An 18,642-nucleotide genomic window follows, 5' to 3' on the forward strand; every position below is an offset into this window, starting at 1 on the left:
AGAGGGTGCAAACGTAAGCAGAAACTCACATGTGCTCTGTGGAGACCTGGCTGAGGCCGCTAGCGATCTGAGAGACCAGAGTCTCATCCCTGCAGTCCATCAGACGATTGACTTCATCAGCTACACGCCCACTGTACAGCAGACTCTTAGTGCTGGTGCCCGGCAGAGGAGAGGGCAGGGGCAGCTGGTTCAGCACTGCACACAAAAACAATGTGAGAGCGTTCTTTTCTGAGACGTCACCAGGACAACAACAAACATCCACATAAAGTGCACTGAGGAGCTTTCCCTAATTATAATTAAACTTTCTTTCATCTGCATTGTTTTTATACTTATAAATTCTATGCAAATAATGATTTAAAGCTATATTTCATTTAAAAAATAAGAGCAAATTAAAATATATATATATAAGATACAAGTAGAATTTGAGAATGTGAGCGGTATGTCCAGAAACTTTCATAAAACATAGTGTAAACCGTAATGTATGTAATAACATAGACAGGCAACTTTTGCTAGAAATTCAATGTCTTTTAACGGTTTAACAAAGTGAACAACCTACGTTTTTAAGTATTTTATTCATCCCGTATTGTTCCCGTAAACAAAAAAAAATTATAAATAAATTCATAAATATTTCCATGCAAAAACAGCATCTCATTACGTTCATGTTAAGCTACAAAGTCACCCTGATTGAAAGCGAGTGCTTAGTGTTGTACACAGTGTGTGCCGTGTGTACTTACAGTCAGTAAGACCAGCAATCCCAGCCAGGGTTGTGATGGGCACATGTGGCATGTCCCCATTCATACTGACGGCTGGCCAGAGAAGATCAACAAACACGGAGGTTCTCAAATATATTTATATGCTGACCATCCCTCACATCTCACTCAATCCTGGAGAGAAAAAAACACTTGCATGAGGTTTTGTGACACGAGACATTCTTTTACAAATATTCTGTTCGTTTGGTTTGTTGATAATGTGAATTTTAACCCGGCTTCAAAACATACACTCTCCCTCCTAGCATAAAAACCACTGGGGAGTATCGGTCCACTTAGACGCATGGTCTCTAACAGGTGTATTGATTTCTGTGCCACGTAGGGAAGCACTCGGAGAGACGGAAAACATCCACGACAGTGCAGACAGCCCGACAGACACACCCACTCTAGTCTGGCAGAGGATGGACTGTGGACACACCCCTTCATTAGATATGCAGACACAGCCCCGTCTTCCTCATGGGACCAATGACAGCTGCGAGATGGACAGCTCGTGGCAGGCACAAAAGAGCAGATGCAAAACAAATCTTCTGTACTTTTCAGTTGCACGTGCAATGTGCATGCCTCGCAAAACACAAGCATGAGACTGTATTATTTGCAGCACCAATAATTCGCAACGCACGTTACAGAAAAACAAAGATGTGTATTCGGGTGTAGTTCGCTGACTATATTCAATACTGCAGTGCAAATAATATAATAGGCACCAGCAATTAAACTTCCGCATCCGGGCTACTAAATGAATATTCATGAATCATTTGCATGAGATACTGTGTTCGGAAGGTAAACAGTCCAGAGCTGATGACTGATTGGCTCCCGTGACAGATAAGCGATGTAAGAAAGAGGATGGCCCTTCAGATTTCACATAATTTGTTTATTTTGTTTCGCTTGCATGCAAATCGCAAAAAATAACCAAATATCAAATTAAATCTGTGCAAAAAGTTCCAAGAAAACAAAACTGCAAAAAAAAGTCACCCACTACATCCTCTAAAGCGATTACAGTTTCTGCAGAAAACGGCTTGCAGTTGGATTGAGATCTGAATGCGAATGCAAACACTTTGTGTGTGTTGTATTAATTACTCATTCACACAAATAATCGAGCTATTGAAGAATTGACACAAGTGGAGTGACGGGACACATCTGTGCACACACGGCGACACAAAACGACCAAAACGCAGTGTTGACAAAACAGAAGTGAATCAGTGGAGAGTGACACCATTCATCCTCAAAGCGATACAATGACGCGTATGTGGCCGTTGTTTATCGGACTCAAAACACGGCTCACACGTATTCTCTGAGATAAAGTTGTGAACACAAGTTTGTAAACATTTACCATCACTCGAGTCTTCTGTGGGTTAACGAGAGATGACACACGTTACACTCGATCCGTTTCGTCTTCTTGCAAAGCGTTAGCTAGCGACTCGATCGATTCCGTACAGCGGCTCGCTAGTTAGCAACGCTGTTCTCTGAGGCGAACTGCTATCAAAATACTACGCAACTGTATATTTCACTCGTTCATAAAACAAACCAATCGGCTCTGTGGTGAACCGTTTGCCAATCGTTCGATTATTTTGTCAGAGCAACAGACGAGCTAAATGCTAAAGCTAACTCGGCTACGCACATCCTTCCGTCTCCCCCTCGCTAACAATAAAAACACTTTACGTTTTCTTCCGTTCTGCCGCCCGCCCGCACGTAACGCATAGAAGCGTTACCGGTCATTTTAACGCGCGCGGTTTAATTATTAGTAATCCATTCGGGTACGAGGCGCAAAAACGCCCGTCTGTGTTTGTGTCGTGAGGCCTCCGCGAGCTCCCCTGAAGCCTCGGACTCCGAGCGCGAGAGCGACGCCGGGTCACGCGCTTCCCGCCACGGGCGCGCGCCGGAGGACGTCCGTCTTCCTCAGACGCGTTTCGTCGAGAAAAACCGAAAGGAGATGCTGCGAAATAACGCAGATGGTCGCTAATAAAAGCTTTAGGTGGAAACTTGTCGGGTTTTTTTACTTACTTTATGTTGGGCTAAGTTGAAAGAAGCAGAATTGAGGGTCTGTTTGTTGGGATGAGAGGTCGGTTTGTCGCTCTGCTGTGAGTCTCTGGCTCCCCCTCTCTGCTATTCAAAGATCATTAGCCGAGCGGCTAACAACAACACAACGCTAGCGCTGAGTGTGAGGAGGGGAGGTTGACATTTTTTCTCCTCACACATTATGTATATTTTAAAATGCACAACGCATCTTGTTATTCAGCAACGTTGTCAATAAAACTGCACGTTCAACCCATATGTTTTATATATTACGCCTTTGTTTTCTAACAAACCGTCACACAACAGATGTCGCGAGGCTGACCGGAAACACAAATACTACTTGTTATTATTTATTTGCGCCAGAAGCAACTTGCAAGAGATTGTAAGAACAAATACAGAACGACATCAGTCCTTTTAAAATAATAAAATAAAATGCACAACATCACAAGCTATAGTAAGTTATATGGTGTAAGACTTATAACGTGATTATTATACTGTTTTTCCTTCAGTCACAGTTGTGATGTTTTTTGTGGAAGCAGATATATCGAAATACTACATTTTTTATATTGTACTAAGTGTGTTTCTATATTTAGGCCTATTTGTGTATCTGTCTTTGAACTTCTGATTATACTTTTTGATGTAGGTACATTCTGCATTAATTCATAGTTTTTCTAGGCAAAAAAGTACATCTGATCAGTTTCCACTGTAATGTAGCTAAAACTTAGACCACAAATGATTTTATTTTAAATACCTTTTTTATGTAACAGGATGTTATACTGCGTCATTTAATTAGGTCTCGGTAAACAACTTTATTTGTTTGTTACGGATATAACGAAAGAAAAAAGAAGTGTATTATATATATATATGAAAATATTAGATCGTGTTTTATGTCCAAATACTTTTTAAATTAAATAATTTTAATTTCATATATTTATTATTTAACCAAGGAAATCCGTTTTTTAACCAGACAAACTATGTATGAAAACAAAACAAGTCAAAGTAAATGTTTTGTCAAAAGTGATATACTGTATTTAACTGCTTTTCAGTAATTATAGAACAGGATCCTGTCACCCTCACTGAGAACTTTCACCAACGCGTTGCTCTTTTTCTATATATATTGATATATAATGTAAACCTGTGTTTCATCATGCCAATTAAGCTTCTTCGAATCTATTTTAATAGAACCTACCGTCACAGTTACAACTGTTTTGTATAAAACTAAATTATTAAAAGACAACATTAGTGTAAGCTCTCGTTTCACTCAGAATTCTCCAATGATTTACACACATGATAATGCTGACATGTACAGGCACTTTCCTTTTAAAATAGAGATTATTATGTTATGACATCACAATATTAGCCTTCTATAGCGCTCCTCCTCCTGTGTTGTGCACGTCAAAATAAAATAATCTTTTTATTTCATTGGGGTAAAATGAAACCACCCATATTACATGTCTTTTATTATGATTTTAATGGACTGTATTAAGCATTTGTTTATAAATAGAAATATTTAATAAAATACCTGTGTTATCCATGATTAGGTAGTATTCTATTCTTTTTAAGAGAAAACGTATTTTTACCGTCATTATGTGAGGCGAAATAAGTTTAAATCAAGAAATTCACAACATTTTAACACAACTTTATCTCACGACTTGACAGGTTGCTATTGGACCGTTACAGGTAAACGTCATATTGTGCGACTACGCATTACTTTACGGAGAGCTACGAACGACTAGCTACGTTCTGCTTTATGACGAAATGGTGCAACCGAATAACGTACATAGTTACTAACTATCTAGTAGTTACTAAGCCTCTAGTGTGGACTACATATAAGAAAGAACTTACGAATGGCCCAGGTGATGACCTCTAAAGGTTTGTTCTTACTGTTCTCACCACTGGATGGCGACTCGGTATCACAGTTTACTTAAAATGTTTTATTGATCGTTTTATTGATACTACTGGCGTATCTGTGTTCTAACTACTGTATTACTGTGGCTATTTACATCATGTGTGCATTAAAAATGTGTTAGTGCTCTTAACAATACTGGTACTATCACCAGTGTTGTAATGTAATGAAGTAAAAATAAGTAAGCACAGTACTTAAATATATTTTGGTATCTTAACTTGAGTCTTTATATTTCTGCAGACTTTTACTCCACTACATTAAGCGTGTTCGCCACTACAAAATAAAAGCATAGAAACTGAACTGAAATAGACATCATGACAATGCTGAACTAATCACAATGTGCAAGTGTAAAATTTCCACACAAGGTTTTTATGTGCTGCTGCTTTTAAAGATAAACTATATTTTTTCAGTTTCAATGAATGATCAAATGACTGCGTTGTTACTGTGAAGGAAATGCAAAAGGAAAGAAAGTAAAGGCCAGACAGATTTGTTCAGATTTTGTTCAGAGTTGTTCTCATATAATAATATTGGGGTGGGAGGGAACTATCCTTTAATAAAGTTATAAATTGTAAAGATGTGGTTTCTGAACTTGTATTTTGATAGTTTAGCAATTTGGCAACACGTTGTTCCAGATAAAACACTGAACTTGAGACAGAGCTTTATCAAAGTTGTACATTTCTATGCAAACACTATTTTTTATCTTTATGCTAAAAATATAAACACGTTTGCTTCAACTTTACTTTAAATAAGTAGATTTAATAAAAAAAGTACTTTTGAGTACAATATTTATCTGTTACTTTGACTCAAGTCATATTCTCAAAGGTTACTTTCACTTATACCAAAGTCATTTTCTGTCAAGGTATTTGTACTTTTACTCATGTATTGTTTTTATACACTAGCGCTGGCTATCACTGTAAAAAACTTCTGGAAAAACAGAAATATACCGTAAAAAAAATCTGGAAAATGATAGGATACAAGGATATATATTAAACCGTTTTACCCATTTTTCTTGTAAATGTGTTGTATTGTTCTGTCATTTTATAGTTTTTGACCGTAATTAAATGGCATTTTCTGTAAAATAACGGGTTTCCCTGTAAAATTACACTTTCCCGCTGATTTTCTTGTCCATTTTTCTGTCAATTTACAGTCTTTGATCGTATTAAAAAACTGTCAAATCCTGCTTTTTTACATTTGACGTGGAAAATTACAGGTTTTTTACAGTGTATGCTAAAACTAAAAATGCTCAATAAAGTACTGTTGAGGTGAACACTCATTAAGTGTAGAAATGGATTGTCTTGTCCAGTTAGTTAGGTGTTATGCACCTTTTGAGAACACTGAATGATCATCACAAATGTATATAATTAACACAGTGTATACCGTAAATGATCCCATTGAACTTTTATGTACACATTGAAACACATCAATCTATATTCAAGTTCACATTGAGTAGAATGACTGTCTCACCACATGTGTCAACAAGGTCTTGACATGCCCAGAGATCTCCTCTCACATTCTTTCTGAGAAAATAACACAATGTCCTTGATAAGTACAGTATAATAGTGAGTGTTTCTCAGCAGATGATGAATGTGAGGGGATCAGAAGTCACTGTAAGGTTGTTTTTATAGATCTGGGTGGTGCTGCTCTTCCGGATGACTGAACATTTAGATCCTTTCTTGTCATAAGCAACATTTGTTCTGTGATTCCGGTGTGTAGGGAACAAAATCAAAAGATCCTTTTATATTTAAACATTCTTTTATTCTGTATTCAAACATCTATAAAGTCTTGAAATCCTGACATCAGCTGATATCAATGTATAAATGCTATGAGTGGTTCGAACCTGGACCATTAACCACATAAAAAGAGTTTGGTTCAATTTTAAAAAATCATGTTTTTTATTATTTTATCATTGTTTTCTTGTATTAGTCAGCTGTATTTTTTGAGTTCTTATGGCTTAATTCAAAACAAACCAACTGCAGTTTGATTGATATTAACTGGAATGCACAACAAAACATATGATTTTTGAAAACCTCATCACGAATGTTTTTCTTGACAGTATTCCATTTCTTTGGAACAAAACACAACCAAACCTGCATCTAGATGAATTTGGATATCTAACACAAAAGGATTTCACTACATCTACAAAACAAGTGTTTTAAACTCTTCACACGTTCATATCTGCTGGACTTCACAACGCATCTGTACGCGTCTTTGACAGCGTTATAAAAAGATTTGAGATGAATTTCACACATCAAAACTCCAGGAATAAACTCTGTTACATTTTGGTCTCGCCGTCGGGGATCTTGGCGCTCACGCAATCGTTCTCCTGAGAGATGAGCTGGTAAGATTTCTTGGTCTCGTTCTCCTCCACCACAGAGTTTCCAATCTCAGCGTCTATAGAATCTAGCTCATGACGTGACAGATGCTCCACAATTCCAGCGCCAATAGAGTCTCCCAAAACATTTGTGGTCGTGCGCAACCGATCTCTAAACATCAGAGGAAGAGACAGAGAGAGTTGATTGGTTCTGTGTTTGTTAACTTACCATCACCATTCATTTTATTTGACCCTTAAAGTGACAGTCCACCCAAAAATTATGTCCTCATATACCTGTGTGTGTTTCTGTCTTCTTCAAAACTCAAAATAAGATATTTTGAAGCATGTCGATCATCAAACAACACGGAACTCCATTGACTTCCATCGTGTGAACACAAAACAACTGAGACATTTTTCAAAATATCTTCTATCGTGTTCCACTGAAGAAAGACTCACATACAGATTTACGAACACATGAGGGAGGGATCTTGTTTCAAAAGTGCCGTAAAGACCACGTGCAGCTCTCTTGTTTTTTCTGATGCATCTTTTTCTACTGTGAACCTTCACCCTATGGACCCCCTCTGTTCCTCGGGGCTGAGGGTCTCTCATAAACCTCACAATAGATCTTCTGTTCTGGACATTGTTCTGCGCAACAAATACAAGATCCAATGTGAAGTCAGTATACAGCAGGAGTGTACTGTACAAATATCAGTGTCAGGTTCTGGAACATTTATTGTGAACATATGTTTGCACGCTCGTGTACAACTGGATTATGGGATATGCAATCTGAATATGGAAATAAATCCATGCATCAAATCTTCAAAGAAACCTACACTCAAATAAAAAGTTGTTGAACAAACTTAATTAAATTAAGAAAACAAAATCCAGGAAATTGAATTAAATTTTTCCAACAGAATCTAATTTGTTTGAAACAACTCATGATAATCTTGTTGCATGAACTTAATTTTTTTAGTAGTTTTGATTAAATTAATATGTGTCTTACCTACACTTAAATAAAAAGATAAGTTCAACATTTTTTTATTTTATACATTTTTAACATTAATAAGACATTATTTAATTTAACTTCAATAAGCAGATATTGAGTTAATAGAACTCAACAGAAATTCAGATGCAGGATTGTAAGCCCAAGACCTAACAAGTGTTGCTTTTTACTGAAAAATGTATAAAATAAAACGTATTTAAGCAAATAACTGTCAAAATGAAGTTATATGCAAAGCATTCTGGGAAATGTAAGTCCTCTGCCCAATTATAACTATTTTATGTTGACACAACACAACTCCTTTATGCTGCCCCAACATGAATGGATTCAGTTATATGACTAAACATGTTGTGGCCAAATTTTAGTTGTGTTGATTTAACTTAAGTACGTAAAGTAAATTGAACAATCAAAAAACTATTTTTTTGAGTGTAGAATCTCTTTCACCAAACACACAGTTCAAAATTCTGATGAATGATTTTCTATGATGTTTACAATCAATTGTGATTCTTTTTTTAAATATTGAATATCTTATCAAAAGAGCAACTAGTAAAGAGTATAACTGAAGTGAAGAACTGTTATTATTGTGACTGTTGTTCAACTGTCTGTGACTGTCAAACTCGCATCGGATCTTGCTTTTGAACTTTCACAGGGGTTTGATTCACAAAAACACACAATCACTCGTCCTAATACAAGAAACACTGCACTCACAGGAACCAATCAACAGCGATGATTAGAGTGATGTCATCGGTGGGGAGGCCCACAGAGGTCAGCACTATCACCATGGTAACCAGGCCAGCCTGAGGGATTCCAGCTGCACCAATACTGGCCGCTGTTGCCGTGATGCTGTAAAGATACCAAATCATGTCTACTACATCTTTCACTGAGCGCTTGCGGTACATTGCAACTAACATCACTTTTACACTAAAAAAGTGAATCATTTTAAGTGATTCGTAGCCATCGAAAGGTGATTTACCTGATGGTCAAAATCTGTCCAAAGTTCATCTCCATGTCATTGACCTGCGCGATAAAGATGGCGGCCAGAGCCTCATACAGCGCCGTGCCGTCCATGTTTATAGTGGCTCCTACTGGCAGCACGAAGCGCGTCACGCGTTTGTCCACACCGTTATTCTCCTCCAGACACTTGAACGTGATGGGCAACGTGGCAGAGCTACATAGAGACACGGGAGGAGTTTAACTTGACAAAATTTTGATCCCCACACTGTATCGATCATAAATTCTATTGGATTTAAAAGTGTGAACGCTGACCTGGATGAGGTACCGAGGGCCGTGACGAGGGCCTGCAGAATACCAGAGATGAACACAAAGGGGTTTTTCCGCGTCACGAGGAAGTACAAGAGCGGAAGAACGATGATGGCGTGTATCGACAGGCCGATGATGACGGTAATGGTGTACATGCCTAACTGACCGCCCATTATTGATATATCCTCCATCTCCACAATCTTTCCTGCGATCAGGAACATTATACCCAGCGGAGCGTACCTAAAACACACACGCATGTGATGTCTGTGCATCGGTGGCAAACATGACAAAAAATGTCATCTCATTAAAGGAGTTCACTTTCAAAATAAATGTTAATGATCATTTACTCATTCCAAGATGTTTATGTGTTTGTTTCTTTAGTGGAAAAGAAGGTTTATGATGAAAACAATCCAGGATTTTTCTCCATATAGTGACTTCAATGGACAAATGACATCTATGTGTTTATAAAGCATATAAATATTTTTTTTTTAAATGAGCGATGGTTTCTCTACATAAGACCTTTATTCATGGTCTGGTTTGGTTTGGTTTAAAGTCTTTTGAAGCTGCATTGAAACTCATTTTCACCTTCAAGTGTTTGGAGTCCATTGAAGTCACTATATGGAGAAAAATCCTGGAATGTTTTCATCAAAAACCTTCATTTCTTTTCCACTAAAGACACAAACACATAAACATCTTAGATGACATGAGGGGAGTAAATGATCATCAACATTATTTTGAAAGTGAACTAATCCTTTAAGTGCATTTTTCATCCTAGAGGAGATTTTCTAGATCAAAGGATGTGTGACCAGAGAATCATTTTCGATCTATTAGAAACATATTCAAAGTCAAAAATATTTTTCTTGATGGTTGCATTTAAAATCCACATTGTATCTGATTGAATAAATGATCAAATGTGGACTTTATTCACAGGGAATTCATTATACCAACCATGGAGCCAGATTTCTAAGCTATTTTATTACATGTTCACGTTCATTCTTGATCATTCACGCGTGTGCTTGATAATGCTGCTTATCATGCCAAACGAATGTCATGTAGGCCATGTGATTCAGATGTAAAGAGGACGGGTTTTTTCATTAGTTCAACCCTGAGATGTTTCTCACTGTAAATCACTCACCACATGATAATGGCCACCAGTCTCATAATGACTTCATTCAGACAGTCGAAGAAGTCTCGCAGCGGTCGACCCTGCTCTTTCATGTTTCCAATGATGAGGCCGAAGCACATGGAGAACACCACCAGACCCAGAGCATTGATTCCATTCACCGTTCCCAGAACCGGTATCATCTCCTCGCGTTTGAGTTCATCCGAACCGTTTGTCATACTGAACACGCTGTCATTCACCGTAAACTTGACCGTCACCACACGCTTGGCGTACTGCGTCTTAAACTGAGATGCAAAGAGACACTTCAAGATTCATATATGTGATTTTTTTTTAAGTTTCATTCTTTTGTTCCAAAATTTAGGAAGAAACTGAAAGAGAAATCAACATTAAAATAAAAGATGGTTTTGTACGGCGAATCAATGGAGTCAACAAAATGGAGCGGTTACCTGCTGTGTACACGCCTGCACTATATTAGGAGGAAACATATTTCTGTAAAAACACAGAACCAGTTTCAATCACAGATAACATACAGATGTTTTAACACCCTTAGAGTTCATGTGGTGTTTGTGGTACCTGATGAGATCCAGGAAAGCATCTGCAGGACTAACTTGTTCTATTTTTTCATGTTTGGTGAATTCGTCTCTGCTTCCTCGTCCAGGATGAATAACGAGGACCATGACGATCCCGATGAAGACGGCGATGATGGTGGTGGTGGTATAATAAACTACAGCTCTCATGCCCATCTTCCCTGAAGAACGACTGTCCAGAGCTGCCATACCTGTCATGGACCATAAGACATAAAAAGAATAAAAGAATAAGAATTATGAACCTCTTGAAACTTTTAACAAAACAATTGTATATTGCCTATATTTTAGTACCTTCAGTGTTTCCAGCCTTAAATACATATTTTTGTAAATTACATTACAGCTTTCCTGTAGCTCAGTGGTAAGAGCATGGCGCTAACAATGTCAAGGTCGTGGGTTCGATCACAGGGGAATGCACAGAAACAAATGTATAGGATAATGCAATATAAGTTGTGATGCCTGAAATGATTTGAATCTGTTCTAAATGTGTGCTGGACACTTCCAGATTGCTTTGCTTCTCGTCTTATCGTGTCCATAAGAATCATGTTTTCATCTTTTCAGATCATCTTACTGAGCTAACTGGACAATATGATGAGTAATTCAAAAAGAAAGAACGAAAGAAAGAAAGAAGGAACGAACGAAAGAAAGGAATAAATTAATAAATCATTAAAAGAAAGTTAGGAAGAAAAAAGAAAGAAAGAAAGAAAGAAAGGAATAAATAAATAAATCATTAAAAGAAAGAAAGAAAGAAAGGAATAAATAAATAAATCATTAAAAGAAAGAAAGAAAGAAATGAAGGAATAAACAAATCAAAAGAAAGAAAGGAAGGAAGGAAGGATAAAAGAAAGGAAGGAATAAATAAATCATTTAAAAATGAAAGAAAGAAAGAAAGAAAGGAATAAATAAATAAATCATTAAAAGAAAGTTAGGAAGAAAAAAGAAAGAAAGAAAGGAATAAATAAATAAATCATTAAAAGAAAGATAGAAAGAAAGAAATGAATAAATAAATAAATCATTAAAAGAAAGAAAGAAAGGAAGGAAGGAAGGACAAAAGAAAGGAAGGAATAAATAAATCATTTAAAAATGAAAGAAAGAAAGAAAGAAAGAACGAACGAAAGAAAGGAAGGAAGGAAGGTGTTTTCTCCCCTCGTCCTCTTCATGCCCCTCGGACACAGAGGTCTGGGAACCTCACATACAGGTCATGCTCTCTCTCTCTTTCTGCTTCTCTCATTAACTTCTGTTTCCATGGCAACCAGGACTTGTCTGCAGAAGTCTTATAAAGTCTCGTTCTCGACAATGCAAAGTAATCACCTCTCACACACACACACACACACACACACACACAAACATCTCAAAGACAAATTCTGTGTGTGTGACTTTCACAGAGAGGTTTAATAAGCTCTCTCTCTCTCTCTCTCTCTCTCTCTCTCTAGCTCTCTCTCTCTCTCTCTAGCGGTCTCTCTCTCTCTCTCTAGCTCTCTATGTCTCTCTCTCTCTCTCTCTCTCTCTCTCTCTCTAGCCGTCTCTCTCTCTCTCTCTCTCTCTCTCTCTAGCGGTCGCTCTCTCTTTGGCAGATTTTGCTGATAGTCTACATCTATCTGTTCAATCACGTCTTTGTCAGTTGTGACACACTTGCTAAAGGGATTAAAGATCTAGACAAATCCCTACAGCCCATAACTCACCCCACACCACAGAGGACACCATAAAAACCACACACTCAAAATAATGCTGGGCTACTTTCATCCAAACTTTGGGTAAAAAGAACCGTTTTTTTTAAAGGAAGTGTTTTTTAAAGTGATTGTTCACCCAAAAATAAAAGTTCTGTCATCATTTCAAACCACAAATATCTTCTCTTGTGTTCTGTAGAAGAAATAAATGTATCTATCTTACAAGACAAGAGGGTGAGTAAATGATGACAGAACTTCTATTTTTGGGTGAACTATCACTTTAACAAATGTACAGTGTCACCGTTACATTACACAAGCGTGTGCTTTTTGACATTACAAAACATAGCAATTAAGTCCAAAGACTGTGATCATCCACACTATTATTAATAGTGCTTCTCAATCATCGTCAATCACTTTTGCACTACTGTAATGAGCACTGGATTATGGGATTGTTTCCCATGAATGAACTGTCCGATGGAACAAAACATTTAACTCTTGAATAGAGAAATATGAGCGAAACATGTTGCTGACTGCTTGAGCAGCGATCTGTGTGAACTCCCTCAGGTCATAACAGACACATCTCTGTCTTTCTCTCACACACAGCTTGATGGCTCTTTCAGCACCACATGAATCCACACAATCAGTTCAAATCAAAAACACAACAAAGAATCCTAACTCTTTAGGAAGGGCACGGTCAGAGACAAGTCATAAACACACAAGACTGCACAGACCGACTCTCAGTTCAAACATGATCAGCGACAACAATCGTTTCATAAGTTTGGTCTCATGTTTGGCTTTTACAGGTGACGAGCTGTGCACACGGCTGGGTGTGTGTGTGTGTGTGTGTGTGTGTGTGCATCTTCACTGTGTCATTGATATCTTGTGACTGCGAAACCAAGTACAAGTCAGCTTCTGTCTGACAAAACAACATTAGTCAACATGACATGATCACACATCTCTTACTTCAACAAGAAGACGTGAATGATGTTCAATATAAGCAATAAATAAATCAAGAAGCCGTTCGTCTACTGTCACGCCAACAAAGTTTATAACTTTATTTCTATGGCATTGCTTTCTGTGCACACAGAAAGATCTAGAGAAAGCCCAAAAGAGAAAGAGAGAGACGCTCAAAGAGTCTTTTGTTCATTTCACCATGTGACCCTTGACCTCTAGTCTGTTTGTAAGAAGACCATGAAAACCTCGACCTCACACACAATCCCTTCCCTCGGTCATTCCAACCCTGAGCAGAGAACACACGTTAACCTGTCTCCAGACAATTTCTGAATCAAAGAGAAAGCAACTGACGCTGAGCGACAGAAGAAAGAGCGAGAGATGTGAGCGCTGCTGACCCGGGATCAGTCAGCCGTGTGTACCTGTGATCAGACTGGACACCAGCAGAGGGAGCACCAGCATCTGCAGCATTCTCATCAGCAGCTCTCCAGGGAAAGAGAAATATTTCACCTCTCGATATGACATTTTATACGGCCGCAGTCCAAAGCCCAAGATTATACCTGTGACAAAAGCACACACGCACTTTAAATATAACATCTATAAATAATGCAAAAGAAACAAGCTCCAATCGCATTTAAAGGTCCAGAGGAAACATAATGTCTTGTCCTTCTGGAGCCAGTAGATTTTCTTTCATCAGTCATCAGAGATGTTCAAGGATGCTCTTGTTTTAATTGTGAAGAGATCTAATCTCACTTGTGTCTTCCACACGAGAAACAGAATTTACACGATAGGGTCTCTTTAAGTTTATGATGGGTTATTATATAACATCTTTTTTTCATGTAGCAGAATAGGGGGAAAAGGAAAGTATGACTGTGAAATTCTATAACTGCGGTTTAGTTTGCCAATGCTGGTGTCCCAGAACAATACAGGCCTTGTGAAAAATCTTCAAGGAGTTCTACGGGAATGCTAAACTTAAAAAGCAATCCTATTGGATCCTATAGGCCTCTTTATACAGTGTATATATGAATAATACACACATACATTGTGTATCTGGGCTAGAGGTTCAGCATTCATTGCACAATTTTAAAGAATTAGTATTGAGTATTGAAACTTTTTTCCAGGAGGACAGCAGACATTTGAATTCCTATGTGCAACATTATTTATATTCTGAAAATGAAACATCTAAAACTTTTATATTCCATGTATGTGTTAAATATGTTTAGTTAAATAGAGATCGTTTATAATGTATGATTAAATCGTTTGCTTTCATCTTAATTTCACATCATCTCACCAACGATGACGGCAGCGACTGTGAAAATGACGAAGGCATTCCGCCGGAAGCACCCTTTGACGTCATCGGCCTTGACGTTGCGTACCGCAGCGCGAGCCTGCCGCGACCGCGCGGTGATTCCGTCCCGTAGCTGCTGCGCGCGGCCGCGCTGGAGACGCGTCTCCCCGTTGCTTTGAGTCATGACCGACTCGCCAGACGCTTTCTATTGCGTTTAACTGCGAACAACAGCAGACAAAAACCCATCAACAGCACATCAAAACCATCAGAGACACCCGAACGGGTTTACTGGAGTTGTTTCGGAGAAACCAGTTGAATGAAAACTAATGGAGCGACACACTTTTTACTGGTTTTAATGGTTGCCTAAATGGATCATAGTTCATCATTTTGTTAACCAGGTTTGAACACTTTCTAAAGAGAAAATCAATCTATTGTAGGTGGTTGCTATGGTGTTGCTATGGTGTTCTAGGTGTTCACTAGCCCAAACCAAAAGAGCAACCCACATATCCCTGCTGAAAAAACAATTGAAACCATTAAAGAGGTTATAATGGTTTAAAAGGCAATTGTATTGGTTTTAATGGAAACTGTATTGGTTCTACTGGTCTGTGATGGATTATATTGGTGGGGTGTTAAATCCTACTGGAATAAAGCCCAAAACACACAACAAAAAGGAATTTTATAACACCTGCTGAAAAAACTATAGAAACCATTACAGAAATTCTATTGGTTTCCATTAAAATGCCATTAGAATCAAAAGTGTTTTCAAATAAAACACTATTGTGTTTTGAGCATTATTCTAGTAATATAAAAAATCCCACCAATAGATTCCATCACACACCAGTAGAACCTTAGTTTCCATTGAATAGTTTCCATTAAAACCAATACAAATCCTTTCAACAATGGAAACTGTAATGGTTCTACTGGTATGTGTTGGATTCTATTAGTGGAATGTTAAACCCTACTGGAATAATGCCCAAAACACACTACAAAAGGAATTTTGTGATGGTTTTAATGGAAAAAGCGAATGGTTCATAGTGGTATTTTAATGGGAACCGTTAGAATTTCTGTTTGGGGTTCTATAATGTTTTTCAGCAGGTTCCTATAAAGCAAGATCAATTCCCATTATAACCATAAAATTGTCAATGTTTTGGGCAGAGCTTTATTATAATGTTTTTAATGTCTGCTTAAATGTTTCAGTACATTTTTGTATTTTCTGCCAGGCAAAAATATTGAGTCTGATAAAGACCAATGACACGACAGAACATGTGTGTAGCACCATCAACATTGCACAACAACAAAAAAGTATTTCGTAATCACTTGAATAAAAACCACAGAATGAGTGACTTCAGGTCAGCACAAGCCTTTGAAACTGAGCCCAGACGCATTTGTGCTCAAAAACAAGCAAACGCTGCAGCTCCACGTGTGCAATGATAAGTGCCAAACCAAACACTGCTCATCTCTCTCTCTCTCTCTCTCTCTCTCTCTCACTCACTCACGCTCAACAAAGACTCACATGGTCTCACAAGAGCTCAAAACAAAGCAGATACTCACATCACAGTGAAGCAGATCCTCTCCTCGAGCAGATGACGACTGGACTCAGGTGTGCACTTTGAAGGGAAAGAGAAGAGTTTGGAAAAGCGTGGAGGGAGTGTTGAAGATAGATGAGGAAGAACCAATAAGAGAGCAGGGGGAGGGAGAGAAGGGGCGGAGCTCGGTGAAAGTGAGAGGAGCTCTTTCACACACAGAAGGAGAAGAGGAACTGCCAGCTCAACTGTGGGAGGAGCTTAAGAAACAAGACACCTCCTATCCTCCGGCTCCCTCCAAATCTACACACCACACGTGGGCCAAAAGTAACACAGCTGAAGAAACACAATCACACAAGATGCGAAACAGTGTTTCTTTTCCACAAAATAAACACGTCTAAGTTCATTTATTAAGTGCACTTGGTGAAAATTCTTTGTGTACTAGTACTAGCATACTTGTTAAGTGGACTTCTTCGATTCTAGTTGAGACACACTTTTTAGTTAAAAAAAGTACTTTTGGGAAAACTTTAAGATTAACAGTAGTAAACTTTAAGTGTTTGACTAGTTTTCAAATGCAGTTTTCTACTCTGTAATTAAATTAAGAGTCGGTTGTGTTTATAAACTTTGAGAAGAAATGTGACTTTTATTCAATTTATTATTTGAAATGCTTAACAAATGAGATGAATGAGAGTATTCTGTGCTTTCTGTGTTTGGTAAGTAGAGACTCAAGTGAAATCTCAGATAAGAATCTCTCTCTCTCTCCCTCCCTCCCTCTCTCGCTCTCTATCTCTCCCTCCCTCTCTCTCTCTCTAGCGGAAATTGAAATAACTCATTCACAAAATCTTCTATGTGTCACAAAAAAAGTTATTGCGCTCTTATGAATTGTTTTTCCAGGCGATATGATAAAGGCATATTTAGCAAAACTTTACAGTCTTTCTCGATTGCGTAAACACATTTCTTGAAATGATGCCTCGTATTCGAAAACAGTAAACACAAATCCATAACATCTCACTCAGTTCCCCAAACATCCTATTTTCAGGTCAAAATAAAGCTCTCTTCACAAAACTATTCAACATTTTCCTGCAGAAATGACACACAAGCCCTCAGAATCACCCACACTACAGTACAGTCTGAGACACTGGTGACGTCAATTCAAAACACTGTTACTAAAACCTCTTATTGGGATTCAAGAATAAATTGACAGTTTGCACATAAAGCAAAGTGCTAGAATAAGCTTTTGGGAAGAAAAAAAACATTACACTACTCTAAAGTAGATGAAGATGATCTAACAGGACAAGAACAGTTTAAAAACCAAAGAACAATATGAATTGGTCTTTTTCTTCTCTGTAAGTGGCTTTGGATGAAAGCATCTGCTTACAGTTTTTTCCAACTGCTTACACACAAAATCTTTTCATGTCACATGCTTTTTGAAACCTCTCACTCAAAGTGCAAAACTACACACCAAATCTCCAAAACCATAAGCTATTTCTCAGCCTTTGACTCAGTGTTTATTGCATAATACACTTTTTTCAAAACACTACACACAATTCTCTACCTAAAACACAAAAATCTAACAGGAAGTGATTTGCTTTCCTTTTCCAAACACAACCAATCAAAATGCTACACGTAATCACCAGGTCACACACCACACTCCTCACATGTGGAAACACTAATTGCTTAACTGATCACTATCCAATCACTGCTTTATGGTAGTATTGGCCTATAAATAGATCGAAGGTCAGATTACCTGTTTTGAACAATGGATGCCAACAATGGACAGAGAGCAAGAGGAGTAGGAGGAGTAGGAGGAGGAGGAGTAGGAGGAAGAGGAGGAAGAGAAGGAAGAAGAAGAGGAGGAAGAGGAGGAAGAGAAGGAAGAAGAAGAGGAGGAAGAGGGCAAGGGCAAAGAAGAGAAGAGAAGGAAGAAGAAGAGGAGGAAGAGGGCGAGGGCAAAGAAGAGAACGAAGGAGAGCAATCTCTGATGAGATTAGGGCAACACTTGTTGATCATGTGATCAACCACGGTTTGACCATGAGAGAGGCTGGAATGATAGTCCAGCCCAACTTGAGTCGATTTACAGTGGCGTCAATCATTCGAACTTTCAGAAATGAGAACAGGTGTGGAACTATCTAATGACTATTTTAGCTATAAAGTAATGTACAGTAAAAATACCTATGACTACATAGTATTGCATAAACATTTGTAATTCTAAACCATCCATTTACTCCACTGCATTGAATGAATGAGGTTTG

At 38.0% G+C, this 18,642-nt stretch overlaps 2 protein-coding genes across 3 annotated transcripts in view; both read right to left on the reverse strand.

The window, feature by feature from the left end:
• The window catches only part of nipbla (NIPBL cohesin loading factor a), a 31,930-nt gene extending 28,833 nt beyond the window's left edge, over positions 1-3,097 (reverse strand). The window contains exons 1-3 of one of the 2 annotated variants that reach the window (XM_056745402.1): positions 2,766-3,097; positions 735-884; positions 30-195 (exon numbers count right to left, since the gene is read on the reverse strand). In XM_056745402.1, coding sequence (XP_056601380.1) covers positions 30-195; positions 735-798 — 230 coding nt within the window. In that variant the 5' untranslated portion in view covers positions 799-884; positions 2,766-3,097. Of the gene's footprint in view, positions 1-29; positions 196-734; positions 885-2,094; positions 2,612-2,765 lie in introns of those variants that run through there. The other variant, XM_056745404.1, reaches the window with a different exon arrangement.
• A 3,319-nt stretch (positions 3,098-6,416) lies between these two features.
• Positions 6,417-16,576, reverse strand: slc1a3a (solute carrier family 1 member 3a). The gene is made up of 10 exons (XM_056746807.1): positions 16,419-16,576; positions 14,871-15,085; positions 14,002-14,139; positions 10,951-11,155; positions 10,824-10,866; positions 10,390-10,661; positions 9,261-9,494; positions 8,968-9,162; positions 8,703-8,837; positions 6,417-7,166 (listed from the first exon to the last, which is right to left on the reverse strand). The coding sequence occupies exons 2-10, from the start codon at positions 15,049-15,051 to the stop codon at positions 6,956-6,958; spliced, it is 1,614 nt and encodes a 537-aa protein (XP_056602785.1). The 5' UTR covers positions 15,052-15,085; positions 16,419-16,576; the 3' UTR covers positions 6,417-6,955.
• Positions 16,577-18,642: the final 2,066 nt, after the last annotated feature.

The sequence above is a fragment of the Triplophysa dalaica genome, chromosome 4 (genome assembly GCF_015846415.1).
Source record: "Triplophysa dalaica isolate WHDGS20190420 chromosome 4, ASM1584641v1, whole genome shotgun sequence".
Taxonomy (NCBI): Eukaryota; Metazoa; Chordata; class Actinopteri; order Cypriniformes; family Nemacheilidae; genus Triplophysa; species Triplophysa dalaica.